Here is a 16,454-nt window from a genome sequence, read left to right as displayed (position 1 = left end):
TATATATATATATATATATATATAAATGGAGCGTGATAAATGTTTTTTTATGTAATAAAAGATTTTGTGTTTATAGAACATTTTATAAGATACTTTAACAATAAATTATTTTCAACAAAGTTCTGTTAAAAAACTATGTAAACTTCTCCTTTTTCGAGATGTTGCATGTTCATTCATAACATCTTTTAATTTTTTTATATTTAATTTTTTTAATTTTTGATTTGGTGTGGTCAAATTTTTAATGCTTTCCATTTTTTCTTTGTTTTTTTCTTTTAATTCTTTTGTAACATCTTTTGCATCTAAGCTTGAAATTCCAGAAATGTTTAAACCAGCAGTCTTATCCTTGATTCTCTTCTTTTTCTTCTTTTTTGAACTTTGAATATTTTCTAAAGTAATTTTTTGTACTTTTTCTTTTTGAGGTTTATTAAGAGATATTTCAGTATTTTTTAAACAAACTGAACATTTAAGTATTAATTTATTCATTTTATTTTTTAAACATTTTTTCGCTAAAGTTCTCTGAACTTTCGATATTCTTTTTTCACTATTATTCATAGAATGTATAATTTTTTTAATGGATTTTGAAAGTGGTTTACCTCGTGATATTCGAATAGTATAATTCATTGTATTCCAAAGTGATCCACAATATATACACATTACCGAGGGACCAAAATTTTGAGATGACAAATGTATTGCATGACTAAACTTTTTACATTTTTCTCTATATGTAATATAATATCATATAAATTCAACTTATATTCACATTTAACTTAATTTATTCTCTTAAAATAAATTAATAAATAAAGTATAACTTACATATAAAACGTTTGCAAATTTCTACTTTGTGAACAATTTAATTTTGTAATAAATTGATTCACATTCCATAAATGTGTTATTCTCTCCATATATCTTGTTTACAAACATACACGCACATACACAAGATAAAATATATCAAAAATAAAGCAATATTTTATTAGCGATATTATGAAAATATCATTCGGATAAATCTACATATAGTTTATATATAGATAATATATTTTCGATGATCAAATATTTCCGCTTCAACAATGCGATACGTTAACTCTAGTATAGAAAAAAGTGTGTTTTAAGAAGTGAAACTGATCAAATTGTATTAAAAATATGCCGAAATAATAGACAATAAGAATGGTTTTATGTTTTGTAAATATATCGCGTTAGTACTTTGAAAAATTCTTGATTTTTACAATATCACTACACTTATTAATAACAGTTTTGTTGTCGTTAGAAAAGCAAAAAAAAAAGGAAAAATAACCTCTAAGTACTATCACGAGACGTCACTACTATTGAGTAACAGGGTAGCCAACGTATGAAAATGCTGAGGTGGCTGTAGAATTCCTAAACTAATCCGTTAAAGATCTATAATATAATAATACAGTATATATATATTCCAACAGATAGTTTCTACTCTATAAGCAGGCAGAACCAGGGAAGATTTTAGAAAAATTTTTATTTTGTCATCCTTGTCATCGAAGCACCGGGAGTACTGTCAAACAATACTTTAAATAAATTGTTGTCATTAAAGGGTAAATTAATAGATCGACATGGGAGACGGGAAGAAGGGTGAACGACAACCATTATTAAAAAACGAAAATGTCACTTATAGTTCACATGCCAGCGATTTCGTAGGTAAATAATACATAATCTTGTTCACGAAAGAATTAAGTTTATTTAATCCGATTGCTTATTGTTACCTATTATATTCTACTGTAGATGAAGCTGAATCAACAGTCAGTACAGTATCTGCAATAGGTCCTGATGAAGTACCACCTCCATATGAATCAGGCAATCAATGTGGAATGCCTATGGTTACTTGCAGAGTTTGTCAGGCTATGATAGATATTTCTGGTAAAAGAGATCAACATGTTGTCAAATGTTGTCAATGCAATGAAGCTACAGTACGTTCTCAAAATAATTTAATTCACTGCAAAACTTCATATTAAAATTAAAAATAATAAATATTTTTTAGCCCATAAGAAATGCACCACCTGGAAAGAAATATGTTCGTTGTCCATGTAATTGTTTATTAATATGTAAGAGTTCTTCACAACGTATTGCTTGTCCAAGGCCAAACTGTAAACGTATTATTAATCTTGCTCCAAGTCCAATTACACCACCTGTTTTATCTATGCCTGGAATGTGTAGGGTATGCTGTGCTCACTGTCATGATACATTTTTGGTAAGAAATTAAATAAAAAATTATATATTTTGATATAATTTCATTATAATTAATATATATATTATTACATTTCTTAGTTTAATACCTTGAATAATGCTTTGGCTCGATGTCCACATTGCCGAAAAATATCTTCTGTTGGACCAGATTTTGCTAGGGGTCGAGGTATTGCATTCATTATTGTTGGAATAATAGCCTTAGTAATTGCAATAGCTGTGACTGTAAGTATATATTTTTATATCATTTTATATTTATAAAATTATATAATAATTATTTAAAATAATTTATATATGTTTTAAAACAAATTATAATTAATATTTTTTTTGTTTTCAGGTTGGAACACATACATATGTGAAAACTAGTGGTGGAATTTATGTTGCTTATGTTGGTAAGTGTAAGAATTAAAATCTTTTTAATTTCAATTAATATAAATAAATAATCAAATAAATATATAATATAGAATATCTCAAATATATGGAAATATATTTTTAAATATTATTAAAGTAATAAATTATTTATTTAGCTTCTTTTTAATTTTATTTTCAGGTGCATTTCTCCTGGCACTTTTGTGTTTGGGACGCAGCATTTATTACTGTACAATGAAAATTAGTATGATAGAAGGTCCTATGTAATATCCTAAATGACAATCAATTGCTGATATTTTAAAATCAATTCCTCTAACATCTATGTCGTATAATAATATATTTAGATCAAATGTTTATAGTAATAAAATGACATATAAGTCCTGTTAGGACAATACTTGGTAGATATATACATCCTTACACATGCATATGTAAGTTTTTATTGCTAATAATGTGCAACATTCTTACATATACATATGCAGATGTACATGTTACGGACAAAGAGAATGTGTAATAAATGTATGACACTTTCTCATATAAGGTAATACATCACAAAAACATAAAAAATACTAGAAAAGAATGGGGTATCCATTTTAAAAACAAAGGATTGTTCCTCTGCACTTTTATATGTACAAGCACAGGACCAAAACAACAACCCCATTATATTGTTTTCATATTTGAATGAAAATATACTATATATGCTTTCTACATTGCAGTAAATATACAAAATGCACATAGATATATATGCAAATAAAACATTCTTGCATGAATATTATTCCAATTGTAAACAGCTATACATATAGCTATATATTATGTTTGCAATTATGAACTTGCATTGTCATATGAATATCTTTTTAAAAGAATATAATGTTTTGAAAGACATTTTTGAATTTATGTATTATTTGACATGCAAGTAAAATTATATAAAATATATATGTTGAGAATGTTATTATCTATTTTATTACCATTGCATAATCAAAATTATTAAATTATTTTCCTACTTTGCGCATAACATCTTTTTTAAAAAAAGTTTGTAAGAATTTAATTTTTGATAATCAACTGAAATTTTAATTATCAAATAATTATGCAATAGATAAATTGCCCTTTTCAGACATGATATATATGAAATAAAACTAAATTAAAATTAGAATTTTAGTCTTATATACATATTTCAGCATGTACATTTTTACAGCGTAAGATATGTAAAAATATGTAAGTATATAAAATATGTGATATTATTATAATTAACTGATTTATTATATAAAAGAAAAATAATAATTCATTCTTCTTATTTCATTTTGTAACGTTCTTGTTTATAAAATTATTTATGTAATGCTTTTTATAATCTTAACAATATTTTTAAACCTTAAAATTTAAACCTAATTCTCTGACAATAAATAATAATTGTTACAAAGTATAGTTAGTTCATTCATTTTTGTTGTAAACTTGACTTAAGCTTTTATCTAATATCTAGTAACTTTATACATTTATGCATTATATACATGTTACATGTGTGTAAGTTCTCCTTACCGCCAAAACTTAATATGATCATACCAATAAAAAAGTATTATTTATTATTAAAAAATATTAATCAATTTTAATACTAGATACAAATAATGAGTTTTTATTATTTTATAGAGATGGAGAAATTGAAGAATGGGCTATTATTGAATTACAAGGTGATTTAAAATTTCAATCTGTGGATATCACAAATAAATATATCGGAGATTTGCATTTTTCAAAATCTGGTACACCTATACTTATAATTGGGATTCATGTATTACATGGAAAAGAAATGGAACTTCCAAAACCATTTGCAGTTTTAACTAAAAAAAGTAATGAAATAATTGATAATACTTCTGAGAAAAAAACGGAATATATTGTTACAGCAATCGTAAAAAAAAAATTAATTTTTAAATCAAGACCAAAACCTATCATAACAAATGTTCCAAAAGGTAATTAAACATAATAAAAAAAAAATGATATCTAAATGAAACAATTGTTTTTATAGACTTTGTATAAATTAAATGTTATAATTATTGATAAATAAATTTACATGTATTTAAAAAACATAATTTTATTATTTTTTAGACAATTAATCTTACTTAAAAATAAACATTTTAAATTAATGTATAAACAATATAAAATCTAATCCTTCATTTCTCCTTCTTCATCTTCTTCTTCTACACCTCTTATATACATTACATTATTACATCTGATTAAAACTTCACCAAGATTGCCAGTACAATTTCCATCTATATGTTCCTCTGTATTAGCTAATTGTAAGTTCATATATCCATCGACAGAAACAAGATAGCCTTTATATTCGTGACCCCATTTTAATTTTACCATAACAGGTTTACCTGTTAAACCATTTAAAAATGGTTTTGGATTTATTGGCATTGTAGCAGCCATTGTGTTGTATTTTTCTTTAATTTCTACGAAAAATATTACACAATGTACATGTTAGAAATATCTAAAAATTTAATATAATAATATGATAATAAAAAATAATTATAATATATAATATTTCAAAAGAATTAGTTAATAATTTAAATGAGAACAAAAAAAATAACAATCTGATTAAACTTAAAAATAACAAAAAAATTTAATAAATATAATATTTAATCTTAAGGTTAAGTTTATGTATAAATATTGAAAATATTATAAAAACTTATAATTTAAGTTTTATTTAATTTATGAAATTATTTGTTATTCATAACAAAAAATTTCATATAAACTTGTACTTACATGTTTAAAAAATAATATGGAAAGAAGAAATTTTGATCTCCTTTAAACTCTTACAAAAAAACACGACGCTTTAGTTTCATGCGATCTATTGTATTAGAAATGGCTGTTACTATAGGAAAATAACCTAAACTTGTCAAATCGCCTATAACTTTTTTGAAATATTTTGTATTATAGATTTTAAATTATTTATCTAATTTTACGTATATATTATACGATTTAATTAAAACATTTATTAATAAAATTAAAAAAATAAAGTTATAAAGTTTACAATAAGAAATTTATACTTATTCTTGGAAGCAATTATATTTAATTGAAAATGAATATTTTACCGAAGAAAAGGTATAATTAAAAGTAATTCATATCTAATAATGTTGATATTTTATATATTTCATCAAAATTATACATATTATTTTTTTTAGATGGCATGTACGTACTAAGGAAAATATTGCTCGCGTACGGCGGGATGAAGCAAAAGCTGCAGAAGAAGAAAAAATTAAACAAGAACGAGCTGAAAAAGCAGTAAGTATAAATGAGGAAAAAGAAAATTATTATTAATCATTAATTAATTATTAATTGATTATGTAATCATGGGATTTGTCAACTTTCTATTAGGAAGCTGAAGCTAGAATTAATCATTTGAGAGAAAAAGCTAGATCAAAATATGATGGACGAACAGAAGCAATAAAAAGTGCAACAACAAATGCCTCTTCTTCAAAATGGAATCATGTTAATTTTTTTGCTGAATTAGAAGAAGGAAAACTTGATTATAATAAACCTAATGTTGAACATGAAAGAGAAAAAAAAGAAGAGAAAGAAAAATATGAAAAACAAATTGGTTATCTTACATATCTTGGACAAGATACTAATGAAGCAACAGGTAAAAAATGTTGGTATGAAGAATTACCTAAAAGATTAAAAGACACTGAGAAAGATGTAGAAGTACAAATTAAAAAAAAATTATTGGATGATCCTATTCATGATATCCAAAAATATTTGAACATTATGGGAAGTACTTCTATAGAAAAATCTTCAAAAATTAAATCAGAATCTGTTAAAAGAAAAAATAATAATCTAGATGAATATGATTCAGATCATAAAACATATTTAAAAAAACACAAACATAAAAAATCTAAAAAACATAAGAAAGAAAAATATAGAAATAAAGAAAAACAAACAGCAGAAAAACCAAATATAGATATACAAAAATTGAGAGAAGAAAGATTGTTAAGAGAACAGAGTGAAAAATTAAGAACAGAAGCTTTATTGGCTAAATTAAGAGGAGATCCAGTTCCAACAATAACTCCAAAAACTCCCCCTAAATCTACTATTAAACAAAAATATAATTCACAATTCTTTCCTGAAATTGCTAGACAAAATGCTGAAAGAACCCCTAATATGCATCTAATGAGAGAACAATAAAATGTAAGTTGGTTTTTATTATTATAATTATGGACTAAATATTTTTATGTTGAAATTGTTATTTATTTTTTATTACAATTATGTAAATATCAATATACAATTACATATATACATATATATATATATATATATACAGATATAACTTACATAGAATTTTTGTCCAATTGTTGATACTAACAATAAAATAATAATAATTCAGTTGTTAAATAAGATATAATTCATTATGGAATATCCCAAAAGTATTTTTATTTTATAAAATGCAATAAAATACAAATAAAAAAGGAAAGATATTTAAATCGTTATTGAATGAAATACCAGATATCCCTCGTAAATTTACTAAATTATGCTAAATTCCGCGGTATCACGTGATACAAGATGGTGGAATATCACGGGTCTCATGGATAATGTATTAAAATTTGACGTTTATGTCATTTTTTCAGTATTCTTGTTCATCACTTGACTTAAATTCTCTGCTCGTAAGTAATACTTTTTACTTATATATATATATATTAATTATTTCCATTTAAGGTAAAATTAAAGTCCTATTTGAAATTTCCAACCAGACTTGTAGAACGCGCGAGTTACTTTTGTATAACGTGATTTTCGAATTTGAACAGTTGTGAATATACTTAATTACGAAGAAATGACAATTTATAAAAGTTTTTATTTTACATCTAAGAAATATAATAAATTGACTTCAATTGTTGTAAAAAAAATTAAATTTTTAAGTCATGTTACAAATCGACCTTAAGATAACCTCTTCACTAATTTATATAAACATCGGCACTTTAAAATATTATTATAAATAATGTATTTATTTTGTACATATTTTAAATATAAAATATCTACGTTTATTATAGTTTATAAAATATCTGTAATAAAGGTAATATATAATCCAAGTAAACAATTAATTTTAAAATAACCTTTTTATATCTTTACTACTATACTATTCTTTATATATAACCTCTAATATAATATTTTTACTTTTTAATATCTTTATTTATTCAAATATAAATATATTATTATCCTATAATTTTAAATTTTTATTTATAAATTATATTTAAGAACTTTTTATTAAAAAAATTAAAAATAAATATTTAACTTTTTATCTGCAAATATTAATATTTATGTTTGTATTATAGGCAAAATGTTACTACTAATTTAAATATCAAGTACTTTTACGATATGATTTAATTAAATATAATCACCATGAATGAAAGAAGTATTGAAGATTCTTCATATTTAAGTTATGAAATAAATGGCACTAGATATATTTTACAAACTATATCAGATCCAGCTATAGATATAACAAAAACTGCATCAACTAATCAAGAACAAAGTACAATAAATATTATAGATGAATCACAAGTAGCAAAAGAGGATGAATCAATTTCTTTAATTTGCTTAGATGGTCAGGTTTACGCATTTCAAAATGGAGAATTACAAGAATTAGATTTTAATCAAATAATAGATGAAAATGAATCTCAAAATAAAACAGTGTTATTGGCTAAAGAAGATGTTAATTGTGAATCACAGTTTATTACTAATGAAGGATTAGTAATTGAAAATATTGATGAACATTCTCAAGAACAATATGAAATTATCGTGGGACAGAATGAAAAGAATTTGATTATGGAAAAACATAATGTAAATGCTAATGATTTTGTAGAAGTTGTAACAGCATTCAAATGTAAAATCTGTACTTATACTACTCAAGACAAAACACAATTATTACATCACTTTCAAAAAACACATGTAAATCCTAAAATGGATATAGAAGTGAGTTTTAAAATTAATTTTTCATTTGTAACATTTATATTGATATTACAATAATATAAATTTTACAGGTAAAAGAAGAATCTAAAAATATTGATGAAGTAAAATTATTATATATGTGTGGAGAATGTTCTAATTGCTTTCCTTCTATTGAAGATTGTAAAGAGCATATGATAAATGTAATTATTTAAAATTTTTTTTTAATTTTCTTATATATAATAGAAAACAAAAATGTAAATAAAAATAATTATAATAATATTTGTTATTTCAGGATCATCAATTAACAGACACAGGTGCCAATAAAGGTGGTAAAGAAAATATAACAGATGATTCAAAAGATTCTGGATTATTAGAGTGTATAGGACAGAGTGTTGAAAATAATGATATAAAACGTCAAGTTAAGATTCAAAAACCTTTAAATTCTGAATATATGCTCAATAAAAAAATGATTGAATTAATGGAAAGAAATATAAAGTATGTATATCTGTATATATATCTGTATTATAAGAATTTTAAAAGCATATATTTTACTTACTTATTCATAAATTTTATTAGGTGTTCATATCGAGGATGTCCATATAAATTTTCTACAGAAGAAACAATGCAGCAACATGCACTTTGTCATACAGAATCACAAAACGGAACAGCATTTAAATGTACCGTTTGCCGTGATATGAAATTTACCAAGTGGAGACAATGCAGCTTACATTTATGGAAAAAACATCAAATTGGTAAATATTTTATATCAATATTTGAATAATAATGCATTAAAATATATTTATTACTAAATATTTTTTTTTTTTAGATATAGGTTTATTTACTTGTAAAATATGTAAAGCATATAAAAGTGCTACAATGGTGAAACTTTTAACTCACATGCGTGTCCATAGTGAGACTCGTGAGTATGAATGTTCGGAATGTGGTAAATGTTTTAAACAAGCCAGTCAATTGCGTAATCATAGAGTTATGCATTTGGATCGTAAAACATTGGAAGTAACTCGGTGGTACACATCGAAAAAATGTGATATGTGTGGAAAAACTTATGCAAATTCCAAATGTTTAAAAAGTCATATTCAAGCAGTACATTCAAAACTACGACCTTATGTTTGTAATGTTTGTGGGCATTCTAGTGCTAGGAAAGCAATGTTGCAAATGCATTTACGGCAACATACTGGCGATAAACCATTTAGTTGTGAACTTTGTGAATATAAAACTGGAGATCACAATACGTTGCGACGTCATATTATGCAACATACAGGTTTTAGACCTTATAAATGTCCTCATTGTTCTTATACTGCAATACAAAGTAGTAGTTATAAAAATCATTTAAAATCTAGACATCCCTTATTGTCTGGTTTATTTACATGTGATCTTTGTCCTTTTAAAACTGTTAAAAATCAAAGTTATATACAACATGTAAGAGATCACGAAAAAGGATTAATCAAAGCAAATATGCAAAAGAAAGGTAAATTCCGTTTTTTTATTAAAATCATATGTAAATATCATTATAAAACTGTATAACTTTTTTTAGATAGCGAAAATGTTGAAGTTTTTCCTGGTAATATCGCAGCGGCACAATTAATTTATAGTTGCTTAGGTGCCTTTTCAAAAGTGGGAGATACTTTAGAAGCAAATTTAATGTCTTCCTCAACATCTGCAGATGGTACATCACAAACAATTACAATACAAATACCATCAAAACATCTTGAAGGTTCACTGCCAACAAGAGAAAATGAAACTAAAAATAATTCAACAATTGAACAAGAAGATGAAGAAACAATGCATTGTTTTTTAAAAATTCCAAGGGAAGAAGAAGAAAGTATAGATACTGGTGGTATAACTATTCCTGCAGAACCTGAAGAATCGGGTGCAACAACAATTAATGTTGATACATGAAAATATAAACTATATTAAGAAAAATGTTTCTATACATTTAAAACAAACCAGAAATTTATACTTCAAAAATAATTGAAGAAATGCTAGTCACGCGTTACTTAGAAGGTATGAGAATCAACTTGTTCTTTCTTAAAGAAATGCTAGAATTAATGTATTAATTTTTTAAATCATAATTGTGATACTATTTTTGGAATTGTATATTATATCTGCAAAAACAAACTTAATAATTCGAATGTTTTGTTTAAAAAAATTAAATTTTGTACATTATTTTAAAGAAATGGAAGCATGTATATTTTCAATCAATTAATCGCAATTGATGATTCTATGTTCATATTTGTTCAAAAAAAGCTTTATTTTGCTCTAAAATAAGTTTTTATAGTTGAAGAAAGAAACTAATTTTGAGATTTTTTATTTTAAATTTTATTATGAATATAATTTATTATATATTAAAACACATTTAAGATTTTGAATGTATTTATTGATAATTAATAGGAAATTAGTAGAAGTGTACATAAAAATTGTAAAATAATAATCTGGAAACCGTTATATAAAATGTAAATTACAATGTTTCGTATAGTTTACAATATGATTAAAATAATATTTTACATGATGGACTAAAGAAAAATTCTCTAGTCTTTTTGACTTAATTAATCATCAGGTAAAAATAATACTTATTGCTATGGAAGATTGAATTTATGATTTTTTTAAAAGATTTTACATATTAATTATTGGATTTCACAAATATGTCTCACAAATTGAAATTTGGGTATCAATTTGCTTAAGTGCGAGATTTGTGAAAATGGTAACTAATGTGTCATATAAACATATTTTTTAAAAATCCAATAGAAAGTTTAAAATAGCTAAGTAAATTATAGTATATAACGGCGTTTTATATGCATTTTGTAAAAAAAAAATGTGAAATGAAATAAAAAATACTGCTTTCCAGAATAGCCTAAGCAAATTGATACGAGTTATTATTTACAGCTAATTATCCATAAAATGTGAGAAGCTCCTTTTTTTAAGCAGCTGTTACGGATCTTCTCGTAAATTACACATCATATCACAACTAACAATCCCTGGGCAGTTCGCCATAATATGCCGTTAAAGCTATTAACTTTTTGTCCAGAAAGTTCTGCTCCACTTCTACACCACCACCTACTCCGGCTAACATGGCAAGCTGTAAATTTGTATATGTGTATAAAAAACAAAGCAATTATTGTAGAATATATTATAAAATAATATAGAATATCGAAATTTTTTGAATTTTATGAAATTACAAAAATTTACCTGCATAGTATCTACATTTCTAGGTAGAAAGTAGGCCACATGATCTGTGATTTTTCTTGCTATATTAAATAAATTTTCTCCACCAATGGGATGCATAATATTATTGAGATCAAAAGTTTCATTCTTAGCATATCCTGGTCCTCCCCATGGTGGACTTAGAAACACAACATCTGCGATTAACTTTGATGCAAGTGTAAAGAAATCTCCAACAATAAATTCTATTCTGTCATCAACACCATAAATTCGAGCATTATTTCGAGCGAGTTCGATTTTAACTGGATCTATATCTATCGCTAATACTGTGAAAAAAAAAAAAATATTATGAATTTATATATTAATTATTTATATATAAATGAACATACCTCTTTCACATGTGAAAGCAAATTGTATAGCATTTCCTCCTGCACCGCAGAATGCATCAATTATGGTATCGCATTTGCATCTTTCGGCTATATGCTCGGCAATTTTTTCTGGTGTTACGGAAAACCAACTTTCTATAAACAAATATTTTATTATAAAAATTAAAAGATTACTAATAAAATTAATAAATATATCTTAACATAAATTTAAAATAAATTTTCATATATATAATATTAAAGAACATACCACGATCCAATTTAATGCCTTGATCAAATTTGCTAAATAGACGATATCTTTTTAACCAATATTTTATTAAAGTTTTATCATTATCTATTTCTATTGGAAGGCTTATATTTCTTTTAGATTGTTTCTTTCGTTTCTTCTTTAGGGTTTTTTTTATACTATCTTCATCTGATAATTTCATATTTTGTATTTCGTTGTTACTATGATTTTCATCTATATCCATATCGATATTTAATGCATCAAAGTTTTCATTATCTTGTTCAGGAAAATGATCTTCTGATACACACTTTGTAGAATCACTTGTTTCATCTTGATCAAAGTATATATTATCATTTTTGATACTTTGAAAAACATCATTCTGATTATCAAATATGTTTAATGTATCATGAACATCATCAAATTGTTTTTTATCTGCTCCTGAATCTATTGAACTTGTGCTTGGTTTACTAAATATAAATCGTTTTGTTTGCAATTTTTTCTTAAGACTACGATCACATTCATCATCAGAACTTGATGTAAATTGTGCTGTGTAGGAACCTTTTTCAGAGGGTTGTGATTCTGTTATTGCTGATGGCAAAACAGGACAATATGATAAATAATGTTTCACCTGCAAAACAAAACAAAATAAATAAAATCTATCTATATATATTTTTGCTTTATGAAAAATTTTATTTACTTTATCTATAGTGTTAGTAATTTCCACTCCATTATCATCAAAGTATATATGTTTATTTGCTGGCTTGGATCTATAATATTTCATTTTTAATTGTCTATTTTGTAACCTAATATTTTTTTTTCTATATACTACTTCTCCTTGGAAATTTGATTGCTCATAATTTTCGTTGAAAGTATATCCCATCAATGAAAATGCTTTTTTTACCGATTCTAAACCTTCTCCTGTCTCTTCATATTCAGCTTCATGACTAAAAAAAAAAATGCTCATAAATATTACATTAATATTTTTTTGTATTGTATTTTGTTGTATTGAAAAATTAAAAATAATTATTATAACGCGATATATATATATTATACCTTCGTTTTAATATTATAGGTTTATCTTCATTAGGATCATCTCCATCTCCTCCATTAGGATATTTTTTTTTAATACTATTGTTATCATTAGAAATAATTGTGCTATTTTCATTCTGTATAACTAAAGTTTGATCAATTTCCTGTTCAACTTCTTGTGAACATTCCATTTCATTAATTTTTTCATTTTTATCTGCATTAGGTTCATTTTCTATTGATTTAACTATTAAATTTTGAATAAGCATTCCTACTGATTCCATAATTAATCGTTTCTTTTTTGTTTTTTCTTTTTTAGCATAAGAAAAATTTTTATTAGATGCATTTTTACTTTCAGAAATATTAATTTTATTAGGAATATCTATTTCTTTTTGTGTAAAATCTTGGTCTATACTTTCATCACTTTCTTGTTCTTTCATATCTATATCATTATGTTCCTGATTATAATTTTGATCATTCATAATCTCAGATTGCTCCCTTTTGTATTTTTCTATAAATAATTTATAATGATTTTGATACTCTATTTGGAAATTTTCTTTCCATAAATGTTGCCAATACTTATCAGTATCTTCTGGAGCATATTCTTGATCAGAACTCGTATTTGTTATATTGCTTTCAATGGAACTTGTTACAGAACTGATGAGACTAGATGAATTTGTAGAAATGGAGTCACAACTAGAACTAGTAAGAGTCATTTTTGTAACATTTGTCATAGAATCTGATGTTGCATTTGTCTTTGCTATTGACTCATTAATAGAATCACATCTTGTTAAAAGTCTTTCATCTTCTGCATTAGATTGTTGGTTATAACTTTCTTCCATACTAAATGGACTTAATGGATTCCAACCATCTCCAGTTTCTGGTGATGTTTCGAAATTTGTTAATTTTTTCCTATTATCTTCTGCATCTTTATCACTTACTTCTTGTTTACTTACATCATCGAAGGAAAAATTAATACTATATGCATCTTTTGCTTTTATTTCATTGTCTTCAATATTATTAGTTTTACTAAATATTCCTTCAAAATTTGAGCGATCAAGTTCACAATTTCTATGTGCTTGACTAGGAAAACATGTATTTTGTTCTGAAAATTTTTCAATAGCTTCTTTCATTTCTAATTTTTCGTCACTTATTAAATGTACATTTTGTTGTAAATATTCTGGATTTATATAATCTGCATATTTTCTAATCCAAGTTGTCCAAATTATGCGTTCACCATTTTCAGACCAATATTTTTCCCATGCAATATCCATTATACTCTTAGTTTTAGAGTACATAGAATAATATGGATAATCACGAGATTTATGATCACACTTATATTTAAGTGTAACATCTTCTTTATAAGATTGTGATGTACCATCATTCAAAGAAACATTTTTAAATATATTATGTATCTCAAAATCTTTGTCTTCTAAATTACATAATGGATTTTCTATATGAAATTCATTTTCATTACAAATGGATGGATCATAACTTAAAACTTCGATACTATTTGTAAGATGATCTGATGAGTGAATGTTTATTATTTTAGATTCAAATTTTAAGTCTTTATCTTCTTGGTGCTGTACAAGTATATTCACTTTATCAAATTCATCTTCCAGTTCAGTCTCTGTAGTTTGAAAAGTCTTTCCATATGATGCCAATAAGTTTTGTATGCTTTTAGCCTCATGTTGATCATGATATTCAGATAGGTCTGCACCTGAATCTGATTGATGCAGACCCAGTTTTTGCGTGAGGGAATGTGCAGTAGGACGATGAGCCGAATCACGAACAGAGTCATGTTCATCTGTGGAATAATTGTTGTCTGTGTGTGATGCACTGCAGTAACAGCTCACTGGTTCTTCCTAATTTTAAGGAAGAAAAAATATGCTTTCGTTCAAATATTATTCAATACAAAATTTGATACATATATCAAATTACACTGGACTAACTGAAAATAACTTATAATAAATAAAATAAAAGCAAAAACATTCTTACATCATGTTTTTCAATAGATTGTGTTTCTATTATAGACCTTTTATGAAGGTCTAACATTTCTTCAACACAATCACCTTCAACATCTTCATCTTCACTACCATCCTCTAGAGCAAGGACTGTATAAACTTCTGGATTTCTAAAAATAAAATAAAATTCATTTAATAGAAACATACATTATATTATTCTTATATTATATTTATCTTATAAAAAATAAAAAAAATTTAATTAATATAAAAATATTATATGATCATTTCATGTGATATAAATTGTTTATTTTCGATTACACTTATTTCATAAATAAAAAAAACAAGTATTCAGAAGTTGAAAAATTCCTTGTAAATATATTTGTTAGAAAAATAATATTACCATGTTGTTAACAGATGTTGAATAAAGAAAAAATTGAATAAAATTTTCAAAAAATATATTATGACCTAGCTCGTATTTGAGTGGGTGTCAAGGTTAGGTCATGTGTCACACCACTGATCGATAAGCAAGTACTACCTTCAATTTTCCAAGAAATAATAAATATGCTACGGCTATAGAATATAGAAATGAAATTGCGATATTTGATCAAATAAGTGACTCATATTTTTGAAAGTGTATTTACCGAATAAATACTCTGCTGCAAAGACAATAAATGTAATTATCAGAGTCAGAAGACTCTGCTTGTTTTGCGATGTACACTTCGGCTAAAGGTTCCCAAAAACGGTCACTCATGCCGACAGAAGTGTTTAATTGACTACTTGCTCGTGAATCGTCACAACACCCACATGTCTCACGCTCAAATTTTTATAACTCCCCCGTGTAAAAACAATCCGCCATTTCTTGAACAGCACACCATCGTGAAGTTGCTTCTGATTATCATCATATTATAACACGTTACAATGTTCAATCGATAACTATTGCTTTTGGTTAAATTTAATTTGTTTTCGAGAAATATTTATCAAAATTAATGATATAATTACATTTAGGTTATATATTATAATTATACTCTTTTGTTAGAATAGAATAGATACATTTTTAGACACTAAAACAAATGATAAAAAAAGAAATATATTTTATATATAATATATTGTATAAATTTTTTATAAATTATGTATTACATATATATTTATATATACTTTATCATGTATAAAAATAAATATACA

The 16,454-nt window shown here is 25.0% G+C and overlaps 7 protein-coding genes across 9 annotated transcripts; 4 read left to right on the top strand and 3 right to left on the bottom strand.

Moving 5' to 3' along the window:
* Positions 1–19: 19 nt before the first annotated feature.
* LOC102678400 lies at positions 20–1,346 on the bottom strand. The gene is made up of 2 exons (XM_006616010.2): positions 814–1,346; positions 20–718 (listed from the first exon to the last, which is right to left on the bottom strand). The coding sequence occupies exons 1-2, from the start codon at positions 900–902 to the stop codon at positions 112–114; spliced, it is 696 nt and encodes a 231-aa protein (XP_006616073.1). The 5' UTR covers positions 903–1,346; the 3' UTR covers positions 20–111.
* Positions 1,347–1,425: 79 nt separating this feature from the next.
* On the top strand, positions 1,426–3,516 carry LOC102678254 (type 1 phosphatidylinositol 4,5-bisphosphate 4-phosphatase). Its single transcript, XM_006616009.2, has 6 exons — positions 1,426–1,662; positions 1,747–1,931; positions 2,003–2,212; positions 2,290–2,430; positions 2,543–2,597; positions 2,756–3,516. The coding sequence occupies exons 1-6, from the start codon at positions 1,578–1,580 to the stop codon at positions 2,839–2,841; spliced, it is 762 nt and encodes a 253-aa protein (XP_006616072.1). The 5' UTR covers positions 1,426–1,577; the 3' UTR covers positions 2,842–3,516.
* Positions 3,517–3,946: 430 nt separating this feature from the next.
* On the top strand, positions 3,947–4,641 carry LOC102677980 (chromosome transmission fidelity protein 8 homolog). The gene is made up of 2 exons (XM_006616007.2): positions 3,947–4,135; positions 4,210–4,641. The coding sequence occupies exons 1-2, from the start codon at positions 4,074–4,076 to the stop codon at positions 4,532–4,534; spliced, it is 387 nt and encodes a 128-aa protein (XP_006616070.1). The 5' UTR covers positions 3,947–4,073; the 3' UTR covers positions 4,535–4,641.
* LOC102678121 (small nuclear ribonucleoprotein F) lies at positions 4,628–6,907 on the bottom strand. Of its 2 annotated transcripts, none has more exons than XM_006616008.2 (2): positions 5,323–5,470; positions 4,628–5,009 (listed from the first exon to the last, which is right to left on the bottom strand). In XM_006616008.2, exon 2 carries the CDS (start codon positions 4,984–4,986, stop codon positions 4,720–4,722), a length of 267 nt encoding a protein of 88 aa, XP_006616071.1. In that variant the 5' UTR covers positions 4,987–5,009; positions 5,323–5,470; the 3' UTR covers positions 4,628–4,719. The 2 variants fall into 2 exon arrangements, with proteins under 2 accessions (XP_006616071.1, XP_031366487.1); XM_031510627.1 differs by lacking the exon at positions 5,323–5,470 and adding an exon at positions 6,889–6,907 and having other exon boundaries at positions 4,637–5,009.
* On the top strand, positions 5,390–7,031 carry LOC102677298 (leukocyte receptor cluster member 1). Its single transcript, XM_031510626.1, has 3 exons — positions 5,390–5,661; positions 5,742–5,841; positions 5,935–7,031. The coding sequence occupies exons 1-3, from the start codon at positions 5,639–5,641 to the stop codon at positions 6,739–6,741; spliced, it is 930 nt and encodes a 309-aa protein (XP_031366486.1). The 5' UTR covers positions 5,390–5,638; the 3' UTR covers positions 6,742–7,031.
* Positions 7,032–7,088: 57 nt separating this feature from the next.
* LOC102677621 (gastrula zinc finger protein XlCGF58.1-like) lies at positions 7,089–11,667 on the top strand. The gene is made up of 7 exons (XM_006616004.2): positions 7,089–7,217; positions 7,884–8,520; positions 8,589–8,696; positions 8,789–8,991; positions 9,073–9,248; positions 9,323–9,982; positions 10,049–11,667. Exons 2-7 carry the CDS (start codon positions 7,951–7,953, stop codon positions 10,411–10,413), a joined length of 2,082 nt encoding a protein of 693 aa, XP_006616067.1. The 5' UTR covers positions 7,089–7,217; positions 7,884–7,950; the 3' UTR covers positions 10,414–11,667.
* LOC102677753 (trimethylguanosine synthase) lies at positions 10,870–16,181 on the bottom strand. Of its 2 annotated transcripts, XM_006616006.2 has the most exons (9): positions 15,914–16,178; positions 15,673–15,842; positions 15,307–15,442; positions 13,336–15,173; positions 12,980–13,226; positions 12,307–12,910; positions 12,063–12,194; positions 11,701–11,999; positions 10,870–11,590 (listed from the first exon to the last, which is right to left on the bottom strand). In XM_006616006.2, exons 3-9 carry the CDS (start codon positions 15,361–15,363, stop codon positions 11,480–11,482), a joined length of 3,288 nt encoding a protein of 1,095 aa, XP_006616069.1. In that variant the 5' UTR covers positions 15,364–15,442; positions 15,673–15,842; positions 15,914–16,178; the 3' UTR covers positions 10,870–11,479. The 2 variants fall into 2 exon arrangements, with proteins under 2 accessions (XP_006616069.1, XP_006616068.1); XM_006616005.2 differs by lacking the exon at positions 15,673–15,842 and having other exon boundaries at positions 15,914–16,181.
* Positions 16,182–16,454: the final 273 nt, after the last annotated feature.

This window comes from Apis dorsata, unplaced genomic scaffold, assembly GCF_000469605.1.
Source record: "Apis dorsata unplaced genomic scaffold, Apis dorsata 1.3 scaffold_248, whole genome shotgun sequence".
In the NCBI taxonomy this organism is placed as follows: domain Eukaryota; kingdom Metazoa; phylum Arthropoda; class Insecta; order Hymenoptera; family Apidae; genus Apis; species Apis dorsata.
Note: the sequence above shows the minus strand (reverse complement) of the source record. Positions and strands in the feature narration are given on the sequence as shown.